The sequence below is a fragment of the Enoplosus armatus genome, chromosome 11, assembly GCF_043641665.1.
Source record: "Enoplosus armatus isolate fEnoArm2 chromosome 11, fEnoArm2.hap1, whole genome shotgun sequence".
Taxonomy (NCBI): domain Eukaryota; kingdom Metazoa; phylum Chordata; class Actinopteri; order Centrarchiformes; family Enoplosidae; genus Enoplosus; species Enoplosus armatus.
The window spans coordinates 5,464,565-5,488,139 of record NC_092190.1 but is presented as its reverse complement, the minus strand read 5'-3'; the positions used below and the strand labels follow the sequence as shown (position 1 = coordinate 5,488,139).

The 23,575-nt window shown below is 40.2% G+C and overlaps 1 protein-coding gene across 1 annotated transcript in view; it reads left to right on the top strand.

The window, feature by feature from the left end:
- Window positions 1–3,841: 3,841 nt before the first annotated feature.
- neb (nebulin) overlaps window positions 3,842–23,575 on the top strand; it is a 58,295-nt gene continuing 38,561 nt past the window's right edge. The window contains exons 1-48 of the mRNA XM_070915276.1: window positions 3,842–3,913; window positions 7,068–7,112; window positions 8,022–8,129; window positions 8,325–8,432; window positions 8,707–8,811; window positions 8,895–8,999; window positions 9,153–9,257; window positions 10,242–10,346; window positions 10,942–11,046; window positions 11,142–11,249; window positions 11,675–11,791; window positions 12,291–12,392; window positions 12,489–12,596; window positions 12,711–12,815; window positions 12,902–13,000; window positions 13,616–13,720; window positions 13,847–13,954; window positions 14,080–14,193; window positions 14,309–14,506; window positions 14,652–14,759; window positions 14,853–14,951; window positions 15,094–15,198; window positions 15,397–15,504; window positions 15,668–15,979; window positions 16,130–16,336; window positions 16,442–16,546; window positions 16,626–16,733; window positions 16,823–17,134; window positions 17,279–17,485; window positions 17,633–17,737; window positions 17,892–17,999; window positions 18,106–18,417; window positions 18,591–18,797; window positions 18,898–19,002; window positions 19,090–19,197; window positions 19,399–19,710; window positions 19,839–20,045; window positions 20,155–20,259; window positions 20,383–20,490; window positions 20,654–20,965; window positions 21,107–21,313; window positions 21,405–21,509; window positions 21,699–21,806; window positions 21,914–22,225; window positions 22,338–22,541; window positions 22,696–22,800; window positions 22,912–23,019; window positions 23,234–23,545. Coding sequence (XP_070771377.1) covers window positions 3,842–3,913; window positions 7,068–7,112; window positions 8,022–8,129; window positions 8,325–8,432; window positions 8,707–8,811; window positions 8,895–8,999; window positions 9,153–9,257; window positions 10,242–10,346; window positions 10,942–11,046; window positions 11,142–11,249; window positions 11,675–11,791; window positions 12,291–12,392; window positions 12,489–12,596; window positions 12,711–12,815; window positions 12,902–13,000; window positions 13,616–13,720; window positions 13,847–13,954; window positions 14,080–14,193; window positions 14,309–14,506; window positions 14,652–14,759; window positions 14,853–14,951; window positions 15,094–15,198; window positions 15,397–15,504; window positions 15,668–15,979; window positions 16,130–16,336; window positions 16,442–16,546; window positions 16,626–16,733; window positions 16,823–17,134; window positions 17,279–17,485; window positions 17,633–17,737; window positions 17,892–17,999; window positions 18,106–18,417; window positions 18,591–18,797; window positions 18,898–19,002; window positions 19,090–19,197; window positions 19,399–19,710; window positions 19,839–20,045; window positions 20,155–20,259; window positions 20,383–20,490; window positions 20,654–20,965; window positions 21,107–21,313; window positions 21,405–21,509; window positions 21,699–21,806; window positions 21,914–22,225; window positions 22,338–22,541; window positions 22,696–22,800; window positions 22,912–23,019; window positions 23,234–23,545 — 7,143 coding nt within the window. The remainder of the gene's footprint in view (window positions 3,914–7,067; window positions 7,113–8,021; window positions 8,130–8,324; window positions 8,433–8,706; window positions 8,812–8,894; window positions 9,000–9,152; window positions 9,258–10,241; window positions 10,347–10,941; window positions 11,047–11,141; window positions 11,250–11,674; window positions 11,792–12,290; window positions 12,393–12,488; window positions 12,597–12,710; window positions 12,816–12,901; window positions 13,001–13,615; window positions 13,721–13,846; window positions 13,955–14,079; window positions 14,194–14,308; window positions 14,507–14,651; window positions 14,760–14,852; window positions 14,952–15,093; window positions 15,199–15,396; window positions 15,505–15,667; window positions 15,980–16,129; window positions 16,337–16,441; window positions 16,547–16,625; window positions 16,734–16,822; window positions 17,135–17,278; window positions 17,486–17,632; window positions 17,738–17,891; window positions 18,000–18,105; window positions 18,418–18,590; window positions 18,798–18,897; window positions 19,003–19,089; window positions 19,198–19,398; window positions 19,711–19,838; window positions 20,046–20,154; window positions 20,260–20,382; window positions 20,491–20,653; window positions 20,966–21,106; window positions 21,314–21,404; window positions 21,510–21,698; window positions 21,807–21,913; window positions 22,226–22,337; window positions 22,542–22,695; window positions 22,801–22,911; window positions 23,020–23,233; window positions 23,546–23,575) is intronic.

The following is a 23,575-nucleotide window of genomic DNA, read 5'->3' as shown; positions in this document are numbered from 1 at the left end:
ATATTTATGATATCTGTCCAAATCCCAAAGTGATAACTGAAATGATAGTCATTTGATTACTCAAGCAAACAGTCAGCTCTTGCTAACCAGCTAAGCCAAGACATCACTTGCTTATTAGGTCGGTGCAGATGTTTATATTCGTCGGAAATCTGCCTTATTGTCAACAACAACCTATCCTGTCATTGCAAAGTCATTCTATGACTGACTAATTGGTGTGATTTTAGGCCTCTTACCTCACTAGAATTCATTGTTGTTGTTTTTCCTCACTGTTGGTGGGCTAAGATTGACAGTTGGCAGAGTTTATGTTGTGGTTGTCTATCCTGCAGCTGTTGTGTTCTAGTCTCACTGATCATCAGTCATTTTTTCCAGTGACTAAGCATCATGTAGCCCCCTCCCAGCGTGGCCTTGGCATTGGGAAGTCATTCTTTTGACTGCTAGAATCATTAAAAGTCTGTCACCCCGTTTGAACTTGAAATGTAACGCACCAAATGTTTCCATAGCCTGAAAAATCCTTTACACCTATCATAAATGCAACAAAAGGGCCGGTTCACTCAGTGGTATGTAGCTCTGCATATAGTTTTGTTTGTATGCCTAGGTTTTGAGATACCATTCAAGACAATAGAGGTAAATGCAATTTCATTTGTTGCATTGCAAATTACATTTATTTAAAATTAACTGCAACATCTCTTCAGAAACAGTCTCTCTGTTACTCATGCTAATCCACCCAACAAGCCATCAAAATTTTTAAAACTATTTCTTCAGTAGAAAGTAGTTTCAAGGAAAACAGTTGACAGTGAGGTCTGGATAATCCAGAGTAACTGGGGTGTTGTTTCTGGAGGAACATGTTGCTGGTAAGTCTTTTAAATATAATTTTTTTCAATGCTGCAGCCACAAACAAAATATAATTCCCATCCATTATATTTGGAATCTCCAGCATGGATAACTCACAAGACATAAAACTGAGATGTCAGACATTGAATGCCAGTCTCTGTCATGATAAAGAAATCATATTTTGTAATTTAGCTCACCCTTTAAAACATGATTACTTCTTCAGTTTTCTAGAACAGATCAAACAGATCAAAACTGTAATGATGTTGCTAATGAGGACCAAGCAGCAGCCACCCAGTGCATCACAGAATGGAGGGCCATTATCACTTTCCAGAGAGAGAGAGAGAGACACTCAGCTGCTGCTGTCCATCTCGATCCCTGGGTAGCACCCTGCTCCTGGCACAGAGTGAAAGCAAAGCTATTACATACCAGAGAGAGAGAGGCACATCATTTGAAGAGAAGACATGCACATATGGTTCATTTTTCATTCTTTGTGTTAAGTCCTGTTGATGCCATTTGCCTCTTAGTTTTATTCATAGATTGCTGTTAAATTAAATCATACCTGACACTGGACCTCAACTATATGCTGTATGTTATCTAGAAATAGTTCTCGATGTATTTTTAAAACTCAGATAGTTTTTTATGCACCTGGATCATGTGAAACTTGAGTTAGCAGTCTCCTTCACCACTTAGAAAAATTTGCATTTTTCTTGGTGCGGGTATCAGCCACTTGTCCTGTGAGAGGTTGAATGGAATTTCTCTGGTCTATTTTATAACATGAAGTGAATATATATATAGGACTGCACCTAGAGCTGAACTGTTGGTCACATTGTTTTAAGGTTTTGTTAACATACAAGGGAATAAGGTTGGATTTAATTGTCATTACCACTGTGAAGCAAAGCTTTGTCCTTAATCCCAGGGGGATTGGTGATTTATCAGGCTTTATTTTTTTCACACTTGAAATGAGTTAGGTGTTGGAAATAGTAATTCTGAGTAATCTATACTAAGCCAAGAGTACATGAAAAGTAAATTGTCAAGTACTCTATACAGGTTAATTTTAGTGCTTAAACTCAAGCGTAATAAGCATTTGTTAGTGCAACATACAATACCTACTCCACTCAAGTTAAACAAGTACCTTTACTTTTTTTAAAGGAAATCAGTTTGCATTCTTTTTTGAAGTAAGGTTAACTAATAGAATTTACAGTGTATATACAGTCACATATGGAGTACTAGTAGCTATTATTTTGTGGTTCATGCTATGTGGCCATGTACTTGTTATTAATTTCTGTCTCACAGGTCCTCAGTTTGATGTTGACCTGATTCTTGACAGGACGTAGCCAGCTGAGGGTCAGCTAACAGATGACCTCAACAGATCTGGCACTCACAGCCCTGCCGGGGCTTCAGCTTGCCTTCTCCTCACAGGCTCATACTCCTAGCCTTACAAAACCTCACAAAAAAAAAAAACAGGTGCATTTGTCAACATCACAACCACATCCTTTCACATAGAGTGGTACTGTTGTAGTTCGGGATTACTCGTTTTCTCAAGACCCCCGCCACTAGTGCCCCACTGCCTTCCTCATAACCGTACCGCTGATGCGTTAGCCTCAACAGGTGCTCTTTTCTGAAAGGATCACTTAGGTATATTTAGATTTTGAAACCTGAGAGCACTGGCCTGTGATTGGCTGTGTCGGCCACATGATAACCTGGGTACAAACCGCAGCTGTGTGCTGTCGCCTGGTGTTTCTCTGGAGGGAAGCTGGGGAGGCTTTGGCGGCTTGGGAGACCATTAAACTTTAATTTAACTGGTAAGCAAAGAAAAGGAGAAAAAGCACAAATATCCATATTTTCTACACCCTGCATGGCTTTCCATCTGCTCGGACTTCCATCATTTCCATCCTCTGCTGCCATCTGGATCCAGGAGGACAGCTGATTAAGGAATAAGGAGTGTGAAGGCTCTGCTGCACATTGAAGGAGTAACCAAACAATCCAGAACGGCAAGACTCGAGCGAGATCAGACCAGGCCTACGTTTGGATGTATCTGACATTTCAGCAGCAGTCTGGCCATTTTGTCGTCTTCCCAAAATCTCAGCACCTGTCTGGCTATTTTGTCCTTCTACCTCAAGTGTTCCACCTATTTGTCTTGTCTTTTTACCGAGAAAATTATATTTTAATGTAAAGAGATGGCAATCAAGTGCTAAAAAAAGGTAGTTAGTCTGCCATCCTATATTTAACCTGCAGCCTCAGAAGGCATTGCATCTCCGTTTGCTAAACAGAGTCAACCAATCAGGCTGTGGCATTAGCTTACATGTCAAATAGCTGAAGCACTGTTGGGCAGCTGTCGCCAACCTTCAGCCAGGAGGCACAGTTCTTTGAGCTGTGTTGTGGCAAGTGAGGGAGGAGGGGTGGCTGTCACACATTCAAAGGCAGAGGCCTGTTATAATCCACTCTGTCTCACTTTCCTAATCTGCATTTCTCCCTGTGTAATTATTGACTTACACTTGTTGCACAGTTTATGAGGTGTTTCACACATTTTTATTACTTTGTTTAGGATTCGGGCTTATCACAAAGTTGGACTGTCAGTTTGAGACCCTAGTGGATGGCAAGTGAGGCTTCCTTACTGTCAGGAAATACTGCAGGAATCTTTTGCTGGTATGGCATGCACATTGGTTGAACATTAATATGTTAGTGTTTTTCTAGCATTGCTGTTTATTATTCCTATTTTTGAATGGGGTAAATGGGTTCAACAGGGGATGGCTGGCAGCATCCTAAAATATCACTGGTGCAGTTGTCCTTTGGTTTCTTGTCTAAGCCCCAGTATGTGCTGCTTGAAATTGTTATTTGGTGCTACTGATAGAACATTTAAGTTAAGTCTGCCACACTTTTATGTTGTATGCTTCCTCACTAGATATGCTTTTCAGTTTATGAGGCCAAACCTTGCTCATTCAAAGTTTAAATAATGAATGCCTGAAAATGTCATCTGTGTTTTGTATAGAACCTCTAAAACCGTCCGATAATGACGGAAATTGTGGAGGAATATGAGGAATTTGAGGAATATGAGGAGGAGGAGGAGGAGATTGTGGACGAGGTAAGTGGACGTCTTCTCACTGGGTTATGTACATTAATTGTAAAATGCAAGACTGCTTTTCTTCACTTTGATTATTATACTTAATTAGTTCTTGTTTCCAGCTTAAATATGATTAAAACCTGAGATATGGTTTCATTTGATTCAGTAGATTGAGATTATCTACAGAATCTGCAGGCCCTATGAATAGTTAAATTAGTGACGCCCTTCAGTCAGCAGTTCATGGAACCGGTCATCCATGTCTGCTGGTGGATCCTGTTTCAAATGGACACCTTCAGATGGATTTTAAGTCCTGGATTTCCCTTAACAGCCAACTATGAATCAAAACTATTTCAGAGTTTGTGTTGTCCTATATAGGTACAGTGCCTTTACCAGAGGCCTTGCCTTATGGCAGACAGCCACACAACATTATAAATGGAGTCTAGTGACGAAAGCATTACACAAATGCCAGATGCTGGAGATAAAGTCATTCATTTCTACAGATTCCTGCAGATGACTTTACGACATTAATTTAATTGTATATTTGTTGCAGGCCATCAGCTGACTCCGACATATCTAACCTATCGATGAACACATTTAGCAATGCTGCACTTGTGCCAAAATTACAATGGCATCCTTCCTGTGTTGCATAGATGGATTACAAACAATTTGGCGGTGTGCCAGTTTCCAGAAGTTACCATTTTGTCTTTTGTTTCAAATGACATGTTGATATTCTTCATAACATTTCACACCAGTCATATCATTTGGTGTTCATGACTAGTCTCCTGTCATATTTGTCTCCAGATTATGTGATCAAACCTCATATTCATTCAGGATGTTTTTAGAGTGCATTTTGTGTATGAATTACTGTGTTGCTGACGGTCTCCGTGTCAGTGCCCAATGGAAGAGTGAAAACAGAAGGCTAACAGGTTAATCCCATATTTCCTGGTGAAATAGGATTAAAGTTAGCCTCGTATTTGTTCATACTTAATATTGCTGATATCTTATAGGGGAGTCTGAATGATGAATGTTTTTGGCTGTCACAATATTACCTAATGATACCAAGCAATCAGTGGTTATCATTTAACTCCCATATAACAAATCACCTGTTTCAAATAGATTTACTATCTTTACTACAAAGATGTAAATCGTCTGGGAGGCGGGACTGATGGATACCCACAAAATCAATACACTCTGATTTCACTAGCACTTTCATCTTCACTGTGGAGAAAAGTTGCATTGTTTTGAGTAAATAATAAGACGGCTTCTTATTTAATCTACAGAATGGGGAGAAACATAGTGCTGTTTAGGTCATATATGAAAATATGCATCTAGTTAATAATTTCACAAGAATTTAGACTTATCTAATAATTGCAAAATGATTGCAGCTATTTAGAAGTTTTATTTGACAATGATCTACTTCATAAGTCATAATGATCATGAGTATTTTCTTCATATTAACTTAAAAGATGAGGTCATTAAAAGGTGGAGTGTAGAGTTCTCTGTCTGGCATTCAGACAAATTTAGAAGTGGACATCTACGGCACATTGGCAGAGAGATGGAGTGGAGGGAGACGTAAAGGGAGAAAAAGGGGGGGGGGGGGCAAATGAGATGAGCCACTGTGCTGTAAATCACACTCCAATAGCCTGGAGCGTGTTAACGTCACAGTGCTAGAAATTGCTTAGGAGAAGTGGATGCATGGAAAAACTGCCCGACGGCTGTTAGAGAGGTTGTTTTTGCATTGCTTTGTAGGGATGTGTAATATGGTGGTTTCTTCTACACCTATGGTTCTCTCCTGTCTGATAGACTCAGATAATGAAGCCTCTTACAAATGTTGATAAAAGTGATTGAGATGTTCTTTCTCTCAGCTCTGATTATTCCTATAGTTCTGGTAGATTTGAAGGATTATTGGTTAACTCCAAAACCACCTGTGTCAAAATGTTCAACCTTATGGGAATGTAAATGTTTCACTGGGATACTTCCTAAGTAGAGGGAAGTGTAATTCAGGCAGGCAGTAAGTTAGATGGGCTATTCATGGAACAGTATGCTATGTGTGGGAATGCTGTCAGTTACTGTAGTCTGAGGAGCTTAAATGGATGGTTTTTCCCGTTTTTTCTCTTACTGCAGGTGGCATCTAACCATGCTGAAATGTTTGATCATAAGCCCAGATTTTGGGATATTCAAAAATCTCTGAGATCTTTGCCTCCACTCCAATACAATGGAGATGAATGGGATTTAATTTGTGGTACTCACAGCATTGAAGAATGTCTTTAAAAATATTCAACTGCAACATCTCTTTCCAGAAAGAGCATAATTGTTACTCTGGATAATCCACAGAAACAACTGTCAACAGATTGTATATGGGGCTACTTTTTCACAAGAAAATAGTTCCTAAGAAACCTGTTCACAGGATGTGAAATGCTCTTAGCACCACAGTTGAATTTCATTAACCTTCACTATATTGGAGTGAAGGCATAAAACATAGACCAAAACTATCTGCATGGCTAGATATTACCAAAGGTAAGTGAGAAAATCTGTTTTTTTCCATAATTTGGGGAAACCAGTCCTTTAAACCCATGAGAGCTGTGTGTGAACAGCCATGGAGATTATTAAAGCTGTCTAAACAGTTTAAGCACTGCGGTGTGCTGTAGCAACTGATAACAGGTCTATGAAATGAAAATAAGAATAGAATTATTGTCATGTGAGTGCCTGGTGTTTATAGACTTGGTCGAATAGTTAGGTCAGGCTCACATACCACAGAGGATATTAATGCTTCTCTGTCCTCTTTAAAATACAAGCTTAATTAGACTGTAGTAACATTTACAGTAAATCCAACTCTGATGATTTTACCTTTCTTTAAGTGACACTATTTGAGTGGACAAGGAATCGGTTTATTAGTTAGGTTAGAACAAAGATCCCCGATGACAACACTCTCTGCTTTCATGCAGTTGATGGACTGTTTGAGGGCATTTGACAGAACAGCTACTAATGTGATGCAGTGCAGAGTGATTCCCGAGTTATTATACTGGAAGTGTCAATGGAAGTAAATTGATGAGCACCAGAGCTGTGGGAAAAATCACCCTCAATCCTATAAAAGTACTATGCTGTTTCTCCCATAACTTGTCCTGGCAGTTTTGAAACCCCAGAGTGTGTCCTATATTTGTAATATGTTGAGCAGATTACAACGAAGACTGTCACTGAGCAAAAGAGTCAGGTCTTTCAGGTAAAGCACCTCCTCCCAAGGGACAACAGTTCAAACAGTACAGGATACCCTTCCCTTGTCTTGACAATCCCCTCCTTGTCTGCATGCCTGTATGATATAATCTGCTGTCTGGTTATTTAATTGAAGGTATAGTGTCTTTGGTCATGGCAGGTTTTATGTTAAAGCCTTTAAAGTTAGTAACGCTGCTAGAAATCAATTCAAATTCTGCATGAACACTAAACTCTTTTTCAGCAATTTACAATAAAACATTTTTTTTTTTTGCCAATCCTGCATTTTAATGTGACCTCCAAGAAGAAAATGCTGCCTTTTTGGGCAGTTAATTCCTTCTTGTAATGTAGCTCCCTGTGGCTTTAATTCCCAGCAGATGAGGTACTGTAACCCTCACGTATACGTGTTGCTGAGCCTGGCACTGCATGAAGCTCAAGTTGCTTATAGATACTTTAGGTGTTACTGTGTAATCAGCACTTCCTCTTTACTTGTGTTGGTTTTGTTTGTCCTTCAGTCACCCTTCATCCACTATTATCTCAGTACATAATCATGCCATTATCCTAACTACCCGAGTTCCATGTAGAATCTTTTACTGATTTATTCATATCCCTGTAAGCCTTGACTTCAGTCACTTCAATTACAGACGGTGAGTTATTAGATTAATATTAATTAATATCAATTTGGTGAGATGTTTTCTCTTCAGCTTGACAAGATCAGGTCATTATTTAATTTAACAAGTTTGCGTTACAGTGGCAAAATACCTTAATAAACCATCATTTGTTGTATTAAAATGAGGCCTTCATAGCCCTGTTGTAAGTGGATGTAGGTTTACTCCCTGGCCAACAGGATTCCTGTAATCCAGGAGCCTTGGCCCTTTTGTTAGTTGGATAGTTAATTGTATTCTCTTTCATCCGTCTCCAGTCTGGCTTGCCCACCAGGAAAGTCAGGAAGAAGGTCAAGGTGGATACTTCCAAGTTCATGACTCCATACCTGGCCCACTGCCAGAAGATGCTGGAGCAGTTCAGCCATGTAAGCAACATGTTTGGGTTTTGGGTCAAAATCAATACTTAACTCTAGTCTCTATTTAATCAGCTTTAGCAGTATTTGGTTGTGGAAATGGAGAATTTAAGTCAGACAATTCCCTTTCATTTGAATATTTTTGTGATTTACTGCAGTGTATATCATGACTATTGTACTCAATTCACTTTTTGTTCTTCTTGACAGAACAAGTACCGGCAAGCTTACGACTTGTCCAGAGGGCAGCCTCCTTCCATCATCACTGATAGCCCTGAAATGATTCGCATCAGGAAGGCCCAGGAGCAGCTCAGCGAGGTACTACTGAGGACTGTGCTGATATCTTCCCCCAAATCATGTTGTCTGAAGTTTAAGGACGAGGGTTGGAACAGAAATATAAGATTTCTGTTTTGGAATGCCATTTGTAAAATTACTTAAATGAAACTATTGTGTGGCCAGCAACAGATTGAGTGTGACCGTGTGAATGTGGAGCACAGATGCTGAATAAATTAGTTATGATTTTGTCTTTGGGTAAATTATGGTGTAAAAAAGATGACGATGAATAATAAGAAAAGGCACTTATCGTCATCAGGTTAAATACCGCATGGAGGGGAATAAGGCTCGGACGACAAGCTTGTATGATGGTGAGGCCAAAGAGGTCACCCACGTCAAGCGTGTGTCTGAACTGATCAGCAAGGTGAGTTAGCGGAACTTCTAACAGTATACCAAAAAAAAATCATTTGAATGTTTAACTCCAGTGGTGTTTGTTTTCTCTAACAGGTTCTGTACAGACAGAAGTGGGATGAGACTAAGGACAGGTACCTGCTGCCTCCTGATGCTCCTGAGCTGGTCCTGGCTGTGAAGAATGCTGCTAACTACAGCAAAGTAAGCATAATGTGGCATTAAAGCACTATATTTTATATCCAAAAATAGGGCTTTTGCTGACAAAAACATCGGATTGTATGATTTAATATTAAAACAAATGTCTTTTTAAATATTTGGTATGCATGTCATTCATGACTTCTACATCTTGTTCAGAAACTTTACACTGAGGCCTGGGATGAAGAGAAGACCATGTTCTACCCTTACAGCGACAGCCCTGAGCTGCGCAGGGTGGCCAAGGCTCAGGAGGTCCTCAGTGATGTGAGTAGAGTTTGCTGACACCCAGTCAATGAAAAGACATGTTGTCCAACATTCAGATTTTAGACCCGTGTGTGGTTTAAATACTTGCAAGATGAAAAACACAGCATCATATTCTTCTGTAAAAAAAAGTTTTTAGTGATTCTATTGTTGGGCCATATGACGTTATATACCATGAGGATTTTGTCAACTGTCAGCGAGTTTGCCCTTCAAACAGATGCAGCTCTCACTTTAATATGTCTGGCTTTATTAGGCCATGGCGAGCCACGATGCAAATTCATGAGAAGGAATACAATATTGGACTTACAGAATTGTTTTGAGTCAATGTGTTCAATAGCTTGATTTGTAATATATTCACTGAAATAACTGAACATAGACATTTCCATCTGGTTTATTTATCTACAAACTGTTTTTTCAATTGAATCTCCAATAAATACATTATATCACAATATATATCGATAGCGTGATCATGAAAATTACATATACCACAATATAGCATTTTATCCATATCACCCCAGTGATTCTGATATGAAACAATGTAGAATATACAACACATGGTTAGTTTTAAAATAGAAATGATGTAAGCTGTGACTTTAAGCCATATAGCTTTTCTGGATTGTTGTGTGAGAGTGCTCTTTTGTTGTTGTTTTTTTTATTCACCTGAGCAGTTTATTTCTCACTGACTTTGCTGGCAGATTGCCATTCAGCATCAATCACACAGGCAAGCACATTTTCTCCACCTTCATATTGTTCTTTTTCCTTTCAGGGTCCATTTGTTTGTGCTGAGTCAGATGTATCATATGTAGTGATTTCCACTCACAATGCTTCTTTTTGAACACAATTGCGTTTAACCTGCTGATGTAGGAAAGTCACCTTTCAATGTAGATACGATCTGTGTGAGGCAGACTGTGCACTAAGGTCAGCAATTGATGTTGAAGAATTAACCACCTCAGTAAATTTCAACTCCTACTGTGTGTGCCCCCGCAGATTCACTACAAGAAGGGTCATGACAAGCGCAAGGCCAAGTACACCTCTTTGGCTGATCCTCCTGAAGTGGAGCTGGCCAAGAGAGTGGCCAATCAGCGCAGTGATGTAAGCAGAGCAATTTTAAAATACAATTTCTGTTGTGTGAAACATGGTCAGATATTTTCTGTGGAGTGTTTGGAGTTTGTTAGGAGCAGGTATCAGCTATTGCCAGACACATCAGCCTCTCTGAGCTTAAAGCCGTTCCCTCCCCATCATGATCGACTGCCATTTTGATTTTGGAGACAAAAGCCCAGACTATCCTCTCTTAAGGGTTAACTAATATTCTTCCACTCAGGACGTTTCATCACAACACCAAACAGGCTCAGGAGAATACTAAGCCTCATTGCTTCTCAGGAAAATCTTAGAGGCTCAGACTTTGCACAGTGCGCCTACATGGAAACAGGGCCCTCAGAGACCAACCAACCCCGAGCCGCTGCTAGGGATTACTTGCCATGTGCTCTCTGATATTACTGACCACACCACGCTGGAAGGGAGAGGCCAACAATAGGTTGAAATTACAGGGATTCCAGTCAGTCATGTGTTTTATCCAACAGAATATGAAGATATCTAATAAGTTACTCTATCTTCCACATATTACTCTACAGTATCTTTCATATGTAAAATACATCTTCTAATGTTGATTGTTATTTGTTTTCCACAGCTGAAGTACAAGGAAGATTACAACAAAAATGTGAAGGGTCAATGGTGCGAGACGCCGTACTTCGACGTTGCCACTGCCAGGGTGGCGATGGACAACCTCAGCAATGTAAGAGCTTACTACTACATAAGGGACAGGATTTTCAGAATGGCATTAATTTGTTATTTTTCTGTATCTAACCGTCGCCTCCTTCTTTTTTTCAGAGAAAATACACGCAAGACTTTGAGGAAATGAAAGACCAAATTTATTTCATGCAGACAGACACGCCCGTTTATGACACAAACAAGAAGGCTCGCATTGCTGCTAGTGAGGTAAGTACACACAAACACACACACAAAGGTATTGGAGTATTTTTATAGGTCCTATCTCATGTGGAAGACACGACAGAGAGTTGACCCGTGTCTCAGAGCAGAGTGTGAGTCAACGCACTGCATTGTGCCCACATGTGACTGCGTGACTGAGAGATTGAGTGTGTAGTTGCGCTAGTCCCCAGTAACAACACATCAGAGGAGATCAGATTTGAAGAGGCTTTTCAGCTACTGTATACCTCATAGCCACCCACACATTCACACACACAATGCAAACATGCGTCATTTCAGCAAACGATCAAGACAAACGTGTTGTTCCAACATGGCTGACTGTACCAACGTTATGTTATATGAGTCAGTGTATCAACTATGTGAATAAACCTCATCAACCCACTTACTCACACTTTTCTCCACGTTTCTGCTTTCAGGTCCAATACAAGAAGGAATACGAGAAGAAGAAAGCGCAGTCTGACTACAACACGCTCCCCGCCACACAGAATCCTCTCCTCAGACAGCTCAGATACGCTGGCACCATCCTCAGTGATGTAGGTGTCTGATGAACACTTCATAGAGAGGAATTTTCGATCACAACTGGTTTTATGAAAGATGAATAGATAATATTTTGGGGGAAAACAAATGATACAATCTTAGAAGTAGTAAAGTAGTACGATAACAGTTTAGCATTACTGGTCTGTTTCCTGTATAGACAGAGATGTTGCATGAATTTGATAATTACTAAAATATGAGGTAACTGCCTAAAATTATTGAGGTGGTTGGTTCCTCTAAGTCACATTAGTGGTGCTATTTAAACCATCTGGAAGTTACTTGCAGCCCCTTTTTGCATACAGTGAGTTAGTCGGCGCTGAAAAGGATTTAATTGAATCAAGTAAGCAGTCTTACTGACATGCTGTTGCAGTTAGTCAGTGAGTCTGACATCCACTTCATGTACCATATGGACAGTTCATGTGTTTGCTTATTTGAGTTATTGTTCATAATTTGCATGTGATTTTTCTGTTCATTGTTTGTTTTATATCTTTTTTGCAGAAAGTGTACAAGGCCAGCTATGAGAAATCCAGGGGTTTCAGCATCAACTACTGTGACACGCCCAAGTTTCAGATGGACTCAGTACTTAAACAGTTCAATGACGTAAGAATAAGAGTTAAAATACTTTCTTTTATCATAAACCAATAATGTAATTGTTTTTCTTTTTTTAAAAATATATACATTTTGCTAAATCTTTAGACACATTACAAAGATAAGTATGACAACGAGGTGAAGGGCCACTACATCGGCAGCTATGAAGATCTCTACATGCTTCACTGCCAGAAAATTGAGGAAATGAAGAATGAGGTAAATCATTGTGCATCTTCCTTTCCATTTTTTTCTAAATGAAATCACTAATGTAAAAATGTATTGTATACTTCATTACATCTTTCCTCACAATTTGCACATTTTATCTTGCAGCAATTATATAAAGCCGATTACGAAGACATTAAAACAAGATGCTTCTTCCCTCAAACAATTACGCCTGAATATGAAGCTGTGAAGAAGCTTCAGCAGTGTAAAGATGTGAGTAGTCTTGTAAGCTAATAAAATGCTTTTTTGCAGAGTTCATGTTTCTCTTATTTTGGTACACATGTGTTTCTGGTTTGCAGAAAGCTTACCGGCAACATCCAGACACAGTGAAATTTACACAAGTGGTGGATTCGCCAGTTCAGGTTCAAGCCGCCATCAACGCCAAGCAGCTAAGTGACGTATGTATGACTGCATGGACCTCCTCCTCTTAGTACTGATACAAAATACATTAGAATTGAAATTGGTACTGCATATATCTCGTAAACTCCAATTGGATCAGCACTGGAAGATGATTTCTCACTGTGTGTTCACATAAATCATAGTGTGATTCATATAAGGTTGTTGTGCATATAATTATTTTTGATATTGTCCATTTATTGAAATTGCTACAATCGTCACCTAATGCTCTAGATCAAATTCTCCTAGATATGCAGATCACCTTAAAATGTGCCCAATCATCCACGTAGCCCAGCTGTCTTTCTGTGGGCACCATGGAAACTGGAGAGCCATCTCTCTGTAGTATAAATAGCAACAAGCATTCAGTTGGCCCAGAATAAACCCCTGTGATCAGAGAGGGGCTGGGGAGGCAGGGAAAGGGACAGTCAATATGTTTCAGATAGAGTCCAGCTAACACACTGCTGCCCTCCAGTGACAGAAAATTGCATTTTACCTAAACTTCTGTCCTGTCTTGAAATGACTGTACTTGTACAATGAGCAGTACTCTGTGAGTTTTAAATATATATACGTTTTTTTTTTAAATAAAACATAATTTTACCACTTTGTTCTTTTTGCAGTTGAACTACAAAGCAAAGTATGAGGAAACAAAGTTCAAGAACAGTCTGCCCCCAGACTATCCCTTCTTCATCCAGTCCAGAGTGAACGCTTTCAACCTCAGTGATGTAAGTAACTGTTTATTTGTAAATACTGTACACTTCATTTCTAGCAATCACCTGAAATGAATTGCTGGTGGCTTTAATTTAGTGTACATTTTAAATTTCCTGAAAGGCATGATTTTCTCCTCACAGAACTGTTACAAGTATGACTGGGAGAAATCTAAAGCGAAAAAGTTTGAGGTCACGGGCGATGCCATCTCAATCCTTGCTGCTCGTGCTCACACAAACATTGCCAGTGATGTAAGTAAGCTACAATATCAGCCTTTATGATTTCAGTATTTCTTGCTTGCTTTATATTTCAGTTACTTTTAGTACCCATTTACTTTTATTTCTACCAATTGATAACCTTTTGCTCTTCTTTGCAGGTTAAATATAAGAAAGAGTATGAGAAGAACAAGGGACAGATGGTTGGAGCCCTCAGCATTAATGACGATCCCAAGATCTTGCACTCCGTTCACGTGGCCAAAATCCAGAGTGATGTAAGTCATTAGCTTGCTGTGGTGGACTAAATGATTTACATTTCTCTTAATATTCATTTATTAGACCTGAGATAAGAGGGCACTCTTGAACAATCTCTTACTGATATCTCCACAGCGTGAATATAAAAAGAACTATGAAAAGATAAAGACCAAATACCATACACCACTGGATATGATGTCAGTCACCTTGGCCAAGAAATCCCAGGGGATTGCCAGCATGGCTGGGTATAGGAGCATCAGCACTAACTACTTCCTTCCCCACGACAGTGTGCTGTTGGACTTGGCCAAGAAAGCCAATATCATCCAGAGTGATGTAAGTATAGACAGACTTTACAGCGTCTTATTCCTGACGGTTTCTGGTTTTAATCATAATATAAAGCTTGTACTGGCACAGTTATTATGAGATTCATTCTGAATTCAGTGACACGATTTGAATCTTTTGTTTTTCTGCATCTCAGAACGAGTACAAGTCTGACTACAACAACTATACCAAGGGTAGCCCCTGGGTCCCCTTTGGCTCCATGGATGTGGAAAAGAATAAGAGAGCTGCTGAGATCCTTAGTGAGGTATGTGCGCAACAGCATTGCTTCAGTCTTCCTGTAGACAATTTGCCCGTATACTTATGTTACATAATGCATTCATTTACTTGTTTCTTACAGAAAAAATACAGACAACACCCATACACGATCCCCTTCACAGCTATTGACAACCACCCCATCATGATGCAGGCCAAAGTCAACCAGCTTCAGAGGAGTGATGTGAGTCTACTGTCACTCTCACTGTTAATTCTGCAGAAATAAAACTTTCACTTTGCACTTTTCCATTCTAAGATAACTATCTTTACTTTGATCTAAGTACGCTACATGTTAATTCTGCCCTTGTTGCTTTCTTGCCTTACAGCTGTTCTACAAGAGAGGTCTACAGGAGGTCCATCAGAAGTACTCTCTGCCTCCTGATGTCCCTGAGTTCCTCCAGGCCAAGTGCAATGCCTACCACATCAGCAAGGTAAGGCAGAGAAATACTGAGAGATCAGTTTTTTGAATCATATAAACCAAATGTATTCACACTTTTTAAGCAGTCATTTTAGGTAAGTTTAAATTAATTTGCTCCAGTGCGAAAGTGTGTGTATAGTGGATCCATGCCAAACGTGTTCAGTGTTCATATCTTTTGTTGTTGTTTTTAATCTGTGATCTGTCGTTTCAGAACTACTACAAGCTTGCCTGGCAGGAGAGGATTGCTAAAGGTTATGACATGAGGCCTGATGCTATCCCTGTCGTCGCTGCCAAAGCTGCCAGACATGCTGCCAGTGATGTAAGTTTCCTGAACAACTGAGCCAACTTCTCAGAGCCATGCTCAAACTCCATTTTAACATGCCCTGTACCAGATATACCGTACTTTTTGTTGCATCATATTATCGTTGAAATTCTTTATATGTTATTATTATAATAATAATTAGAGATGCTTTTACCTCTAGGTCCAGTATAAAAAGGCTTATGAGAAGGCCAGAGGCCACCATGTTGGCTTCCGCAACATCAAGGACGATCCTCTGCTGGTTCACTACATGGAGGTGGCTAAGATGCAGAGTGACAAGAACTACAAGAAGGACTACCACAAGGCCAAGCTGAAGTATCACAGCCCAGTAGACATGATGAGTTTGGTCCACGCCAAACAGGCCTCGGCTGTTCAGACTTATGCTGGTTACAAGCAGCACCACCATAATTACTGTCTTCTGCCTGAGGCGATGAGTCTGGACCTTGCTCGCACCATGAACTACAATTCCAGTGATGTAAGTTTAATTTTCCTTTCAGGGTCTTTTGTGTCATAATGTAGGTAAATATTTCGTCTTGGGTAAAAGATTGTGTTTCCGCAGGTCTGATACTTTTGATATTGTTAATGATGTTGGGTTTTTTTCTCACTTGACTCTTTTACTTTCCAGTATAACTATAAACTGGATTATGAGTCCTCAGTCAAGGGAATTGGCTGGGTTCCCATTGGTTCCCTGGAGGTGGAAAAAGCCAAGGCAGCAGCAGCAGCTCTGGATGAGACAAAATACCGCCAGCACCCTTCCACCTTAAAATTCACCAGTGGCACTGACGCCATGAACATGGAGCTGGCCAAAGCCAATTCCAAGATCCTGAATATGGTGAGAAGGACTTCTTAATTTGACCCAACATAAATCTCATGATTTCAGACTTTGAATTCCTTTTCAGAATAGACATAAACCAATCTCTCCATTGTAATTATGCAGAAAGAGTATAAGGCCAGTGGAGAGAAGTTCATGCACACGTACCATCTCCCTGCTGACGCCCCTGAACTGATGCAAGCCAGATACAATGCTGTCAACATCAGCCAGGTTAGTTCCAGCCTTTTTGCACATTTGCATTGCTTTTTTTTTCTATTTGTTACATAACACTGATGATCATTTTATTTAGAATTACTACACCTATGCTCATCGTCAAGATCTGCTCAAAGGACATCACGTGAAGGAAGACGCCATTCCCATTGTTGCAGCAAAATCTTCCAGAGACATTGCCAGTAATGTAAGTTGTGAACATGCTAATAATGATACTATTCAAATGTTTCTTCATTCAAAAATGTTATTCATACCTAATGTTTTTCTTTTATACAGTACAAGTATAAGCTGGCTTATGAGAAGGCAAAGGGCCACCATGTTGGCTTCCGCAACATCAAGGACGATCCTCTGCTGGTTCACTACATGGAGGTGGCTAAGATGCAGAGTGACAAGAACTACAAGAAGGACTACGAAAAGGTGAAGCTGAAGTATCACAGCCCAGTAGACATGATGAGTTTGGTCCACGCCAAGCAGGCCTCTGCTGCTCAGACTATGACTGGATACAGGAAGATCCCCCACAGCTACTTTCTTCTGCCTGACAACATGCACCTGCAGCGGTGTCGCAGCATGATGGAGATTCAGAGTGATGTATGTTTTCACTTTTCACCTCTATGTTACCATGGTGCAATTCTAGTACATTCGGTGCATATATAAGAAAATGGATTAGATACACAGTAGCAAAGTAATATGCACAGTGATGACTGTAAACTCTTTTTCTTTATATACCCACAGAATGTCTACAAGTCAGATTACAGCAACTTCTTTAAAGGTGCAGGATGGGTCCCTATTGGTTCTCTGGATGTTGAGAAAGCTAAAGCTGCTAAATCCGCGCTGGATGAAATAGGCTACCGCCAGCATCCCAGTACTCTCAAATTCACAAGCAAGACTGATGGCATGAACATGGCTCTGGCTCTGTCCAACACGAAGCAGCTGGACAATGTAAGACTGTCTTCTCTTTAGAGAAGATGCAATGCCTTTGTATCTCTTAAAATATGTTGAAATATTGATACATGTCGGAACAAAGCTTCTGCTATAAGAATCTTAGAAAAATTCACAGGTTTTACTGTTCTTTCTCCTTCTCTCTAGACTTCATACAAAGCTTCTGGCGAGAAGTTCAAGCACACCTATAACCTGCCAGCTGACAGCCCTGAGTTCCTTCAGGCTAAATTCAACGCCCAGACCCTTAGCGAGGTTAGAGCACAATATATTTATAAAAAAAATCAAAGTTAGATGCTGTTTTATCAGCCAAATATGCAAGTCATAAGAATATGACTGAAGTGCCAAGTGTATATTAGCATCATCTGTGTATAAAACATTGTCATAACACTTTGCTGTTTATCCACAGAGTCACTACAAGCACAAGTGGCTGGAAGATATTGCCAAGGGATATGACATGAAGCCTGACGCTATTCCTATCCTGCATGCCAAGCAAGGCAGACATATTGCCAGCAATGTATGTAAATCATAAATCGACCCAACTTATTCAGCACTTTTTTCCAAGTAAGTGAAACTGTCACTATCATCTACAAGTAACTAACTCCTTTTCCTTTTTGTTTCAGATCCAATACAAGAAAGACTATGAGAAAGCCAGAGGCCACCATGTTGGCTTCCGCAACATCAAGGACGATCCTCTGCTGGTTCACTACATGGAGGTGGCTAAGATGCAGAGCGACAAGAACTACAAGAAGGACTACCACAAGGCCAAGCTGAAGTATCACAGCCCAGTAGACATGATGAGTTTGGTCCACGCCAAGCAGGCCTCCGCTGTTCAGACTTATGCTGGTTACAGAAAGATCCCTCACAACTACTTTCTTCTGCCTGACAACATGCACCTGCAGCGGTGTCGCAACATGAACATCCAATCAAGTGATGTGAGTAGCAGTGACAGTTTTATCAGTGAATTGTGTCTTTTAGGATCAAAATCACTACATTGAATCTACATTGTGTGCTTCATTTAGATATTTGTGCAAACTTTTTAAGAAAATAACAGTCATTAATCTTAACTTCAGAAATAATATGCATCATAAACTCTCTTTTTTTTCAGTGTGATTACAAGTCTGAATGGAATAACTTTGTCAGAGGTGTTGGGTGGGTCCCTATTGGCTCACTTGCAGTTGAGACTGCTAGAGTTGGCAGTGAGATTCAGAGTGACGAGAGGTACCGCACTCATCCATCCACCTTTAAGTTCAGCAAGCTGATGGACTCCATGGACTTGGCTCTGGCTACTGCCAACAACCAGAACATGAACAAGGTGCAGCGTTTTCAAATGTACACTGCAGGATAACAAAATATAAATAATCTTGTTCATAAACTTCATCATTAATTTGTTCTTCTGGTGTCGTTATTTACAGAAAGCATACACTGCAGCTTGGGAGAAGGACAAACTGACAGTCCATATCATGCCAGATGCTCCTGAGATTCTGCTGGCCAAGGCTAATGCTATCACCATGAGCAATGTAAAGCATTAAATTACATTACACAATCTATATAATTTTCTTTTTTCTCATTGTGTTTTATTCATATGAATTTATATGTTTTCACAGAAACTTTACAAAGCTGGTGTTGTGGAGATGGCCAATAAGGGCTACAACCTCAAAGCAGACGCCATCCCAATTTTGGCTGCCAAGTCCGGTACCACTATTGCCAGTGATGTAAGTTGTTACAAACTTCAAAATCAATATTAACAATACACCTGCCAAAATTCATATTACAAAACAGTACTGTCTCTGTGAATGACAAAGGATGTGTTTGCTGTCACAGTACAAGTACAAGTTGGCTTTCAAGACCAAATCCAGAAGTTTATCTACTACAACCCACCATACTTGGTAAACAATATTTATTTGCTGTTACAGTACAAGTATAAGTTGGCATACGAGAAGGCCAGAGGCCACCATGTTGGCTTCCGCAACATCAAGGACGATCCTCTGCTGGTTCACTACATGGAGGTGGCTAAGATGCAGAGTGACAAGAACTACAAGAAGGACTACCAAAAAGCGAAGCTGAAGTATCACAGCCCAGTAGACATGATGAGTTTGGTCCACGCCAAGCAGGCCTCTGCTGCTCAGACTATGACTGGATACAGGAAGATCCAGCACAGTTACGCTCTCCTCCCTGATGCCATGAACCTAGTGCTGGCTCGCACCATGAACACCCAGTCTAGTGATGTAAGTTTGAAATGTTAAAATCCCTCCTGTGCTATGCACACAATAAGTATATCCATTTATAAAGGTAGATAACAATTAGTAATTGTAGTATGATCCCTTGATTCATGAGGCCTTTCTTTTCTTTTCAGTGTGATTACAAGTCTGAATGGAATAACTATGTCAGAGGTGTTGGGTGGGTCCCTATTGGCTCACTTGCAGTTGAGACTGCTAAAGTTGGCAGTGAGATTCAGAGTGACAAGAGGTACCGCACTCATCCATCCAACTTCAAGTTCAGCAAGCTGATGGACTCCATGGACTTGGCTCTGGCTACTGCCAACAACCAGAACATGAACATGGTGCAGCATGTTTAACTGTACTCTAATGTGCAGAGTCACAAAAATATTGTCATTGATATTGTTAATAATGATCGTCGTTCATTGTTTATTTTGGTGTCTTTATTTACAGAAAGCATACACTGCAGCTTGGGAGAAGGACAAACTGACAGTCCATATCATGCCAGATGCTCCTGAGATTCTGCTGGCCAAGGCTAATGCTATCACCATGAGCAATGTAAGGGGAATCCATGAAGCTGATAAATCAACTGCTTGTAATAGTTAATATTGTGTAAGGTTAATGGTGATCAGTTTGTGACTGTTTTATTTCACTGTTATCTTACTTTTATGTCTTTAACAGAAACTTTACAAAGCTGGTGTTGTGGAGATGGCCAAAAAGGGCTACAACCTCAAAGCAGATGCCATCCCAATTTTGGCTGCCAAGTCTGGTACCACTATTGCCAGTGATGTAAGTTGTTCCAAACGTCCTGTATGAAATCAGTATTAACAATACATCTGACAAAATTCATATTATAAAACAGTACTGTCTCTGTGAATGACAGTACACATCCAGAAGTGTATTGACTACAACCCACCATACATGGTAAACAAGTATTTATTTACTGTTACAGTACAAGTACAAGTTGGCATACGAGAAGGCCAGAGGGCACCATGTTGGCTTCCGCAATATCAAGGACGATCCTCTGCTGGTTCACTACATGGAAGTGGCCAAAATGCAGAGTGACAAGAACTACAAGAAGGACTACCACAAGGCCAAGCTGAAGTATCACTCCCCAGTGGACATGATGAGTTTGGTCCACGCCAAGCACGCCTCTGCTGCTCAGACTATGGCTCGATACAAGCAGATTAACTCCCACTACACTGTGCTGCCTGATGCCATGAACCTGGAACTAGCTCGTAACATGCAGTTCATCGCCAGTGATGTATGTAGAGAGTCTGACTTTATCATCATGAAATTATTAAAAGTTTATTTTATTAAAATCCAAAGTTTTACATTAATGTTACCATTACTGTATGTAGCTGTATTGTGAAGAAATACTGTTTCTGTTGATATTCTCCCTCAGAACCAGTACAAGAGTGAGTATGAAAGCTTCGTGAAAGGAGTAGGATGGGTTCCTATTGGATCGTTGGATGTTGAGAAAGCAAAAACAGCCGGCCAGATCTTCAGTGAGAGCCGATACCGTCAACATCCCAGCAACTTCAAGTTCACTAAGGACATGCAGTCCATGGATCTGATACTGGCCACTGCCAACAACCAGATTATGGATAAGGTACTGGATAGGACTTGCCGTGAAAATATCTCTTTACAACTCTAACATTTATGTCTAAGATGTCAAACCAACAACAACATTTTGCTTATAGAAATCCTACAACAAAGACTGGGAGAAAGTCAAGACTTCGATCCACATCATGCCTGATGCAATGGACATTGTTCTTGCCAGAGGAAACAAGAAGATCTACAGTGAGGTACTGTGGGATACCTTACTTTTTCTGCACGATTTTACTTGATTTGTCCCATTGTAACCACAACACTTACAGTAGACAACTGTTGACAAACAGGAAATGGGTACTTATTACTTAGTTGGTACATTAGTATATTTATTTGAAAGTAGACATGCTTTCCTTTATAAGAATGTTTATTCTCCCTGTCTTCAGAAAATGTACAAATTGGACAATGAGCTTTCTAAGAAGAAGGGCCATAATCTTCGTGCTGATGCCATTGCAGTCCAGGCTGCCAAAGCCTCCTCTGCTATTGCTAGCGATGTAAGTATCTGTGTGTTTATTTCTACACTTTCTACACCATGGAAATAATTTCTCATGTATTCCCCATCACCAGAGTTTGGTTATGAAAACTCTTGCACTCTTTTTAGTACAAGTACAAGACAGGATACCGCAAGCAGGTCGGCCACCACATCGGTGCTCGCAGCATCCAGGACGACCCTCTGCTCATGCTGGCTCTGAACTCAGCCAAGATTGCCAGTGATGCCCTGTACAAGAAGGACTTCAACCAGTCCAAGACCAAGTTCAACCTTCCAGTGGACATGATGGCCTTTGAATTGGCCAAGAAGAACCAGATTCAGGTCAACCACGCCAACTACATCACCCGCCTCCACAACTGGACTTGTCTGCCAGATTCCAATGATGTTGTCCAGGCCAGACATGCTTATGACCTACAGAGTGATGTGAGTATGAATCTTTGAATTTATACCATGGAAAGTTTTCATGTTTATGAATGTATGTTTTTAAAGCTTTGGAACATATTTTACCATCATAAAATCTTTTTGTTTTGTCCAGGCTGTTTACAAGGAGGATCAGAGGATGATGCAGGGTGTTGGATGGGTGCCTATAGGTTCACTGGATGTTGAGAAGGTGAAGAAAGCGGGTGAGGTCCTGAGTGAGAGCAAGTATCGTCAGCACCCAAGCAACTACAAATTCAAAAGCACCACTGAAGACATGCCTATGACGTTGGCTAAGGCCAACGCTCAGGTTATGAACAAGGTATGAAATCATATACAAATAATTATTTTGTATAATAACAAACAACTCTATCGACTACATATGGATATGATAAGGAAAACATTTTGTCATAAAAATCCATACTTGCAGACTTCATGGTGTAAGTAAATTCTCATGTTGGTTTCTGTGACTGCAGAAAGCATACACTGAAGCCTGGGATAATGAGAAGTCAAAGATCCACATCATGCCTGACGCTATGGATGTTCTTCTAGCCAAAGCAAACAATGTCAACTACAGTGTGGTAAGTGAAAAATTAAATGGTTATGGTGGTAAAGCAACTCTTATTTGTGGATCACTTTCAATGGTAAACGTGTATATGTAATGTCTTTGGGGCGATTGTGTTTGTTTACAGAAAAAGTACAAACAGGCAAATGAAGACGCCAAGAAGAAGGGCTACGATATGCGCAATGATGCAGTTTCCATCATCGCAGCCAGGGCTTCCAGGGACATTGCCAGTGATGTAAGTGTTTCATTTTAGTTATTTAATTGAAAAGTGATAAGTCACAGTTAACTGTAATAATCTTTATATTATAAATGTAATGTGCATTTTACTATAGGCAACCAGTTAAAGTTTACCAAAAGACTACAGTAAATAAATGATTTTATTTTGCACAGCGTACAAAATGTGTGTGTAACTGTTGACAAACAATGATATTATTTAATTTGTCTTCCAGTACAAGTACAAGACAGGATACCGCAAGCAGGTCGGCCACCACATCGGTGCTCGCAGCATCCAGGACGACCCTCTGCTCATGCTGGCTCTGAACTCAGCCAAGATTGCCAGTGATGCCCTGTACAAGAAGGACTTCAACAAGTCCAAGACCAAGTTCAACCTTCCAGTGGACATGATGGCCTTTGAACTGGCCAAGAAGAACCAGATTCAGGTCAACCACGCCAACTACATCACCCGCCTCCACAACTGGACTTGTCTGCCAGACTCCAATGATGTTGTCCAGGCCAGACATGCTTATGACCTACAGAGTGATGTGAGTATGAATCCTTGAATTTATACCATG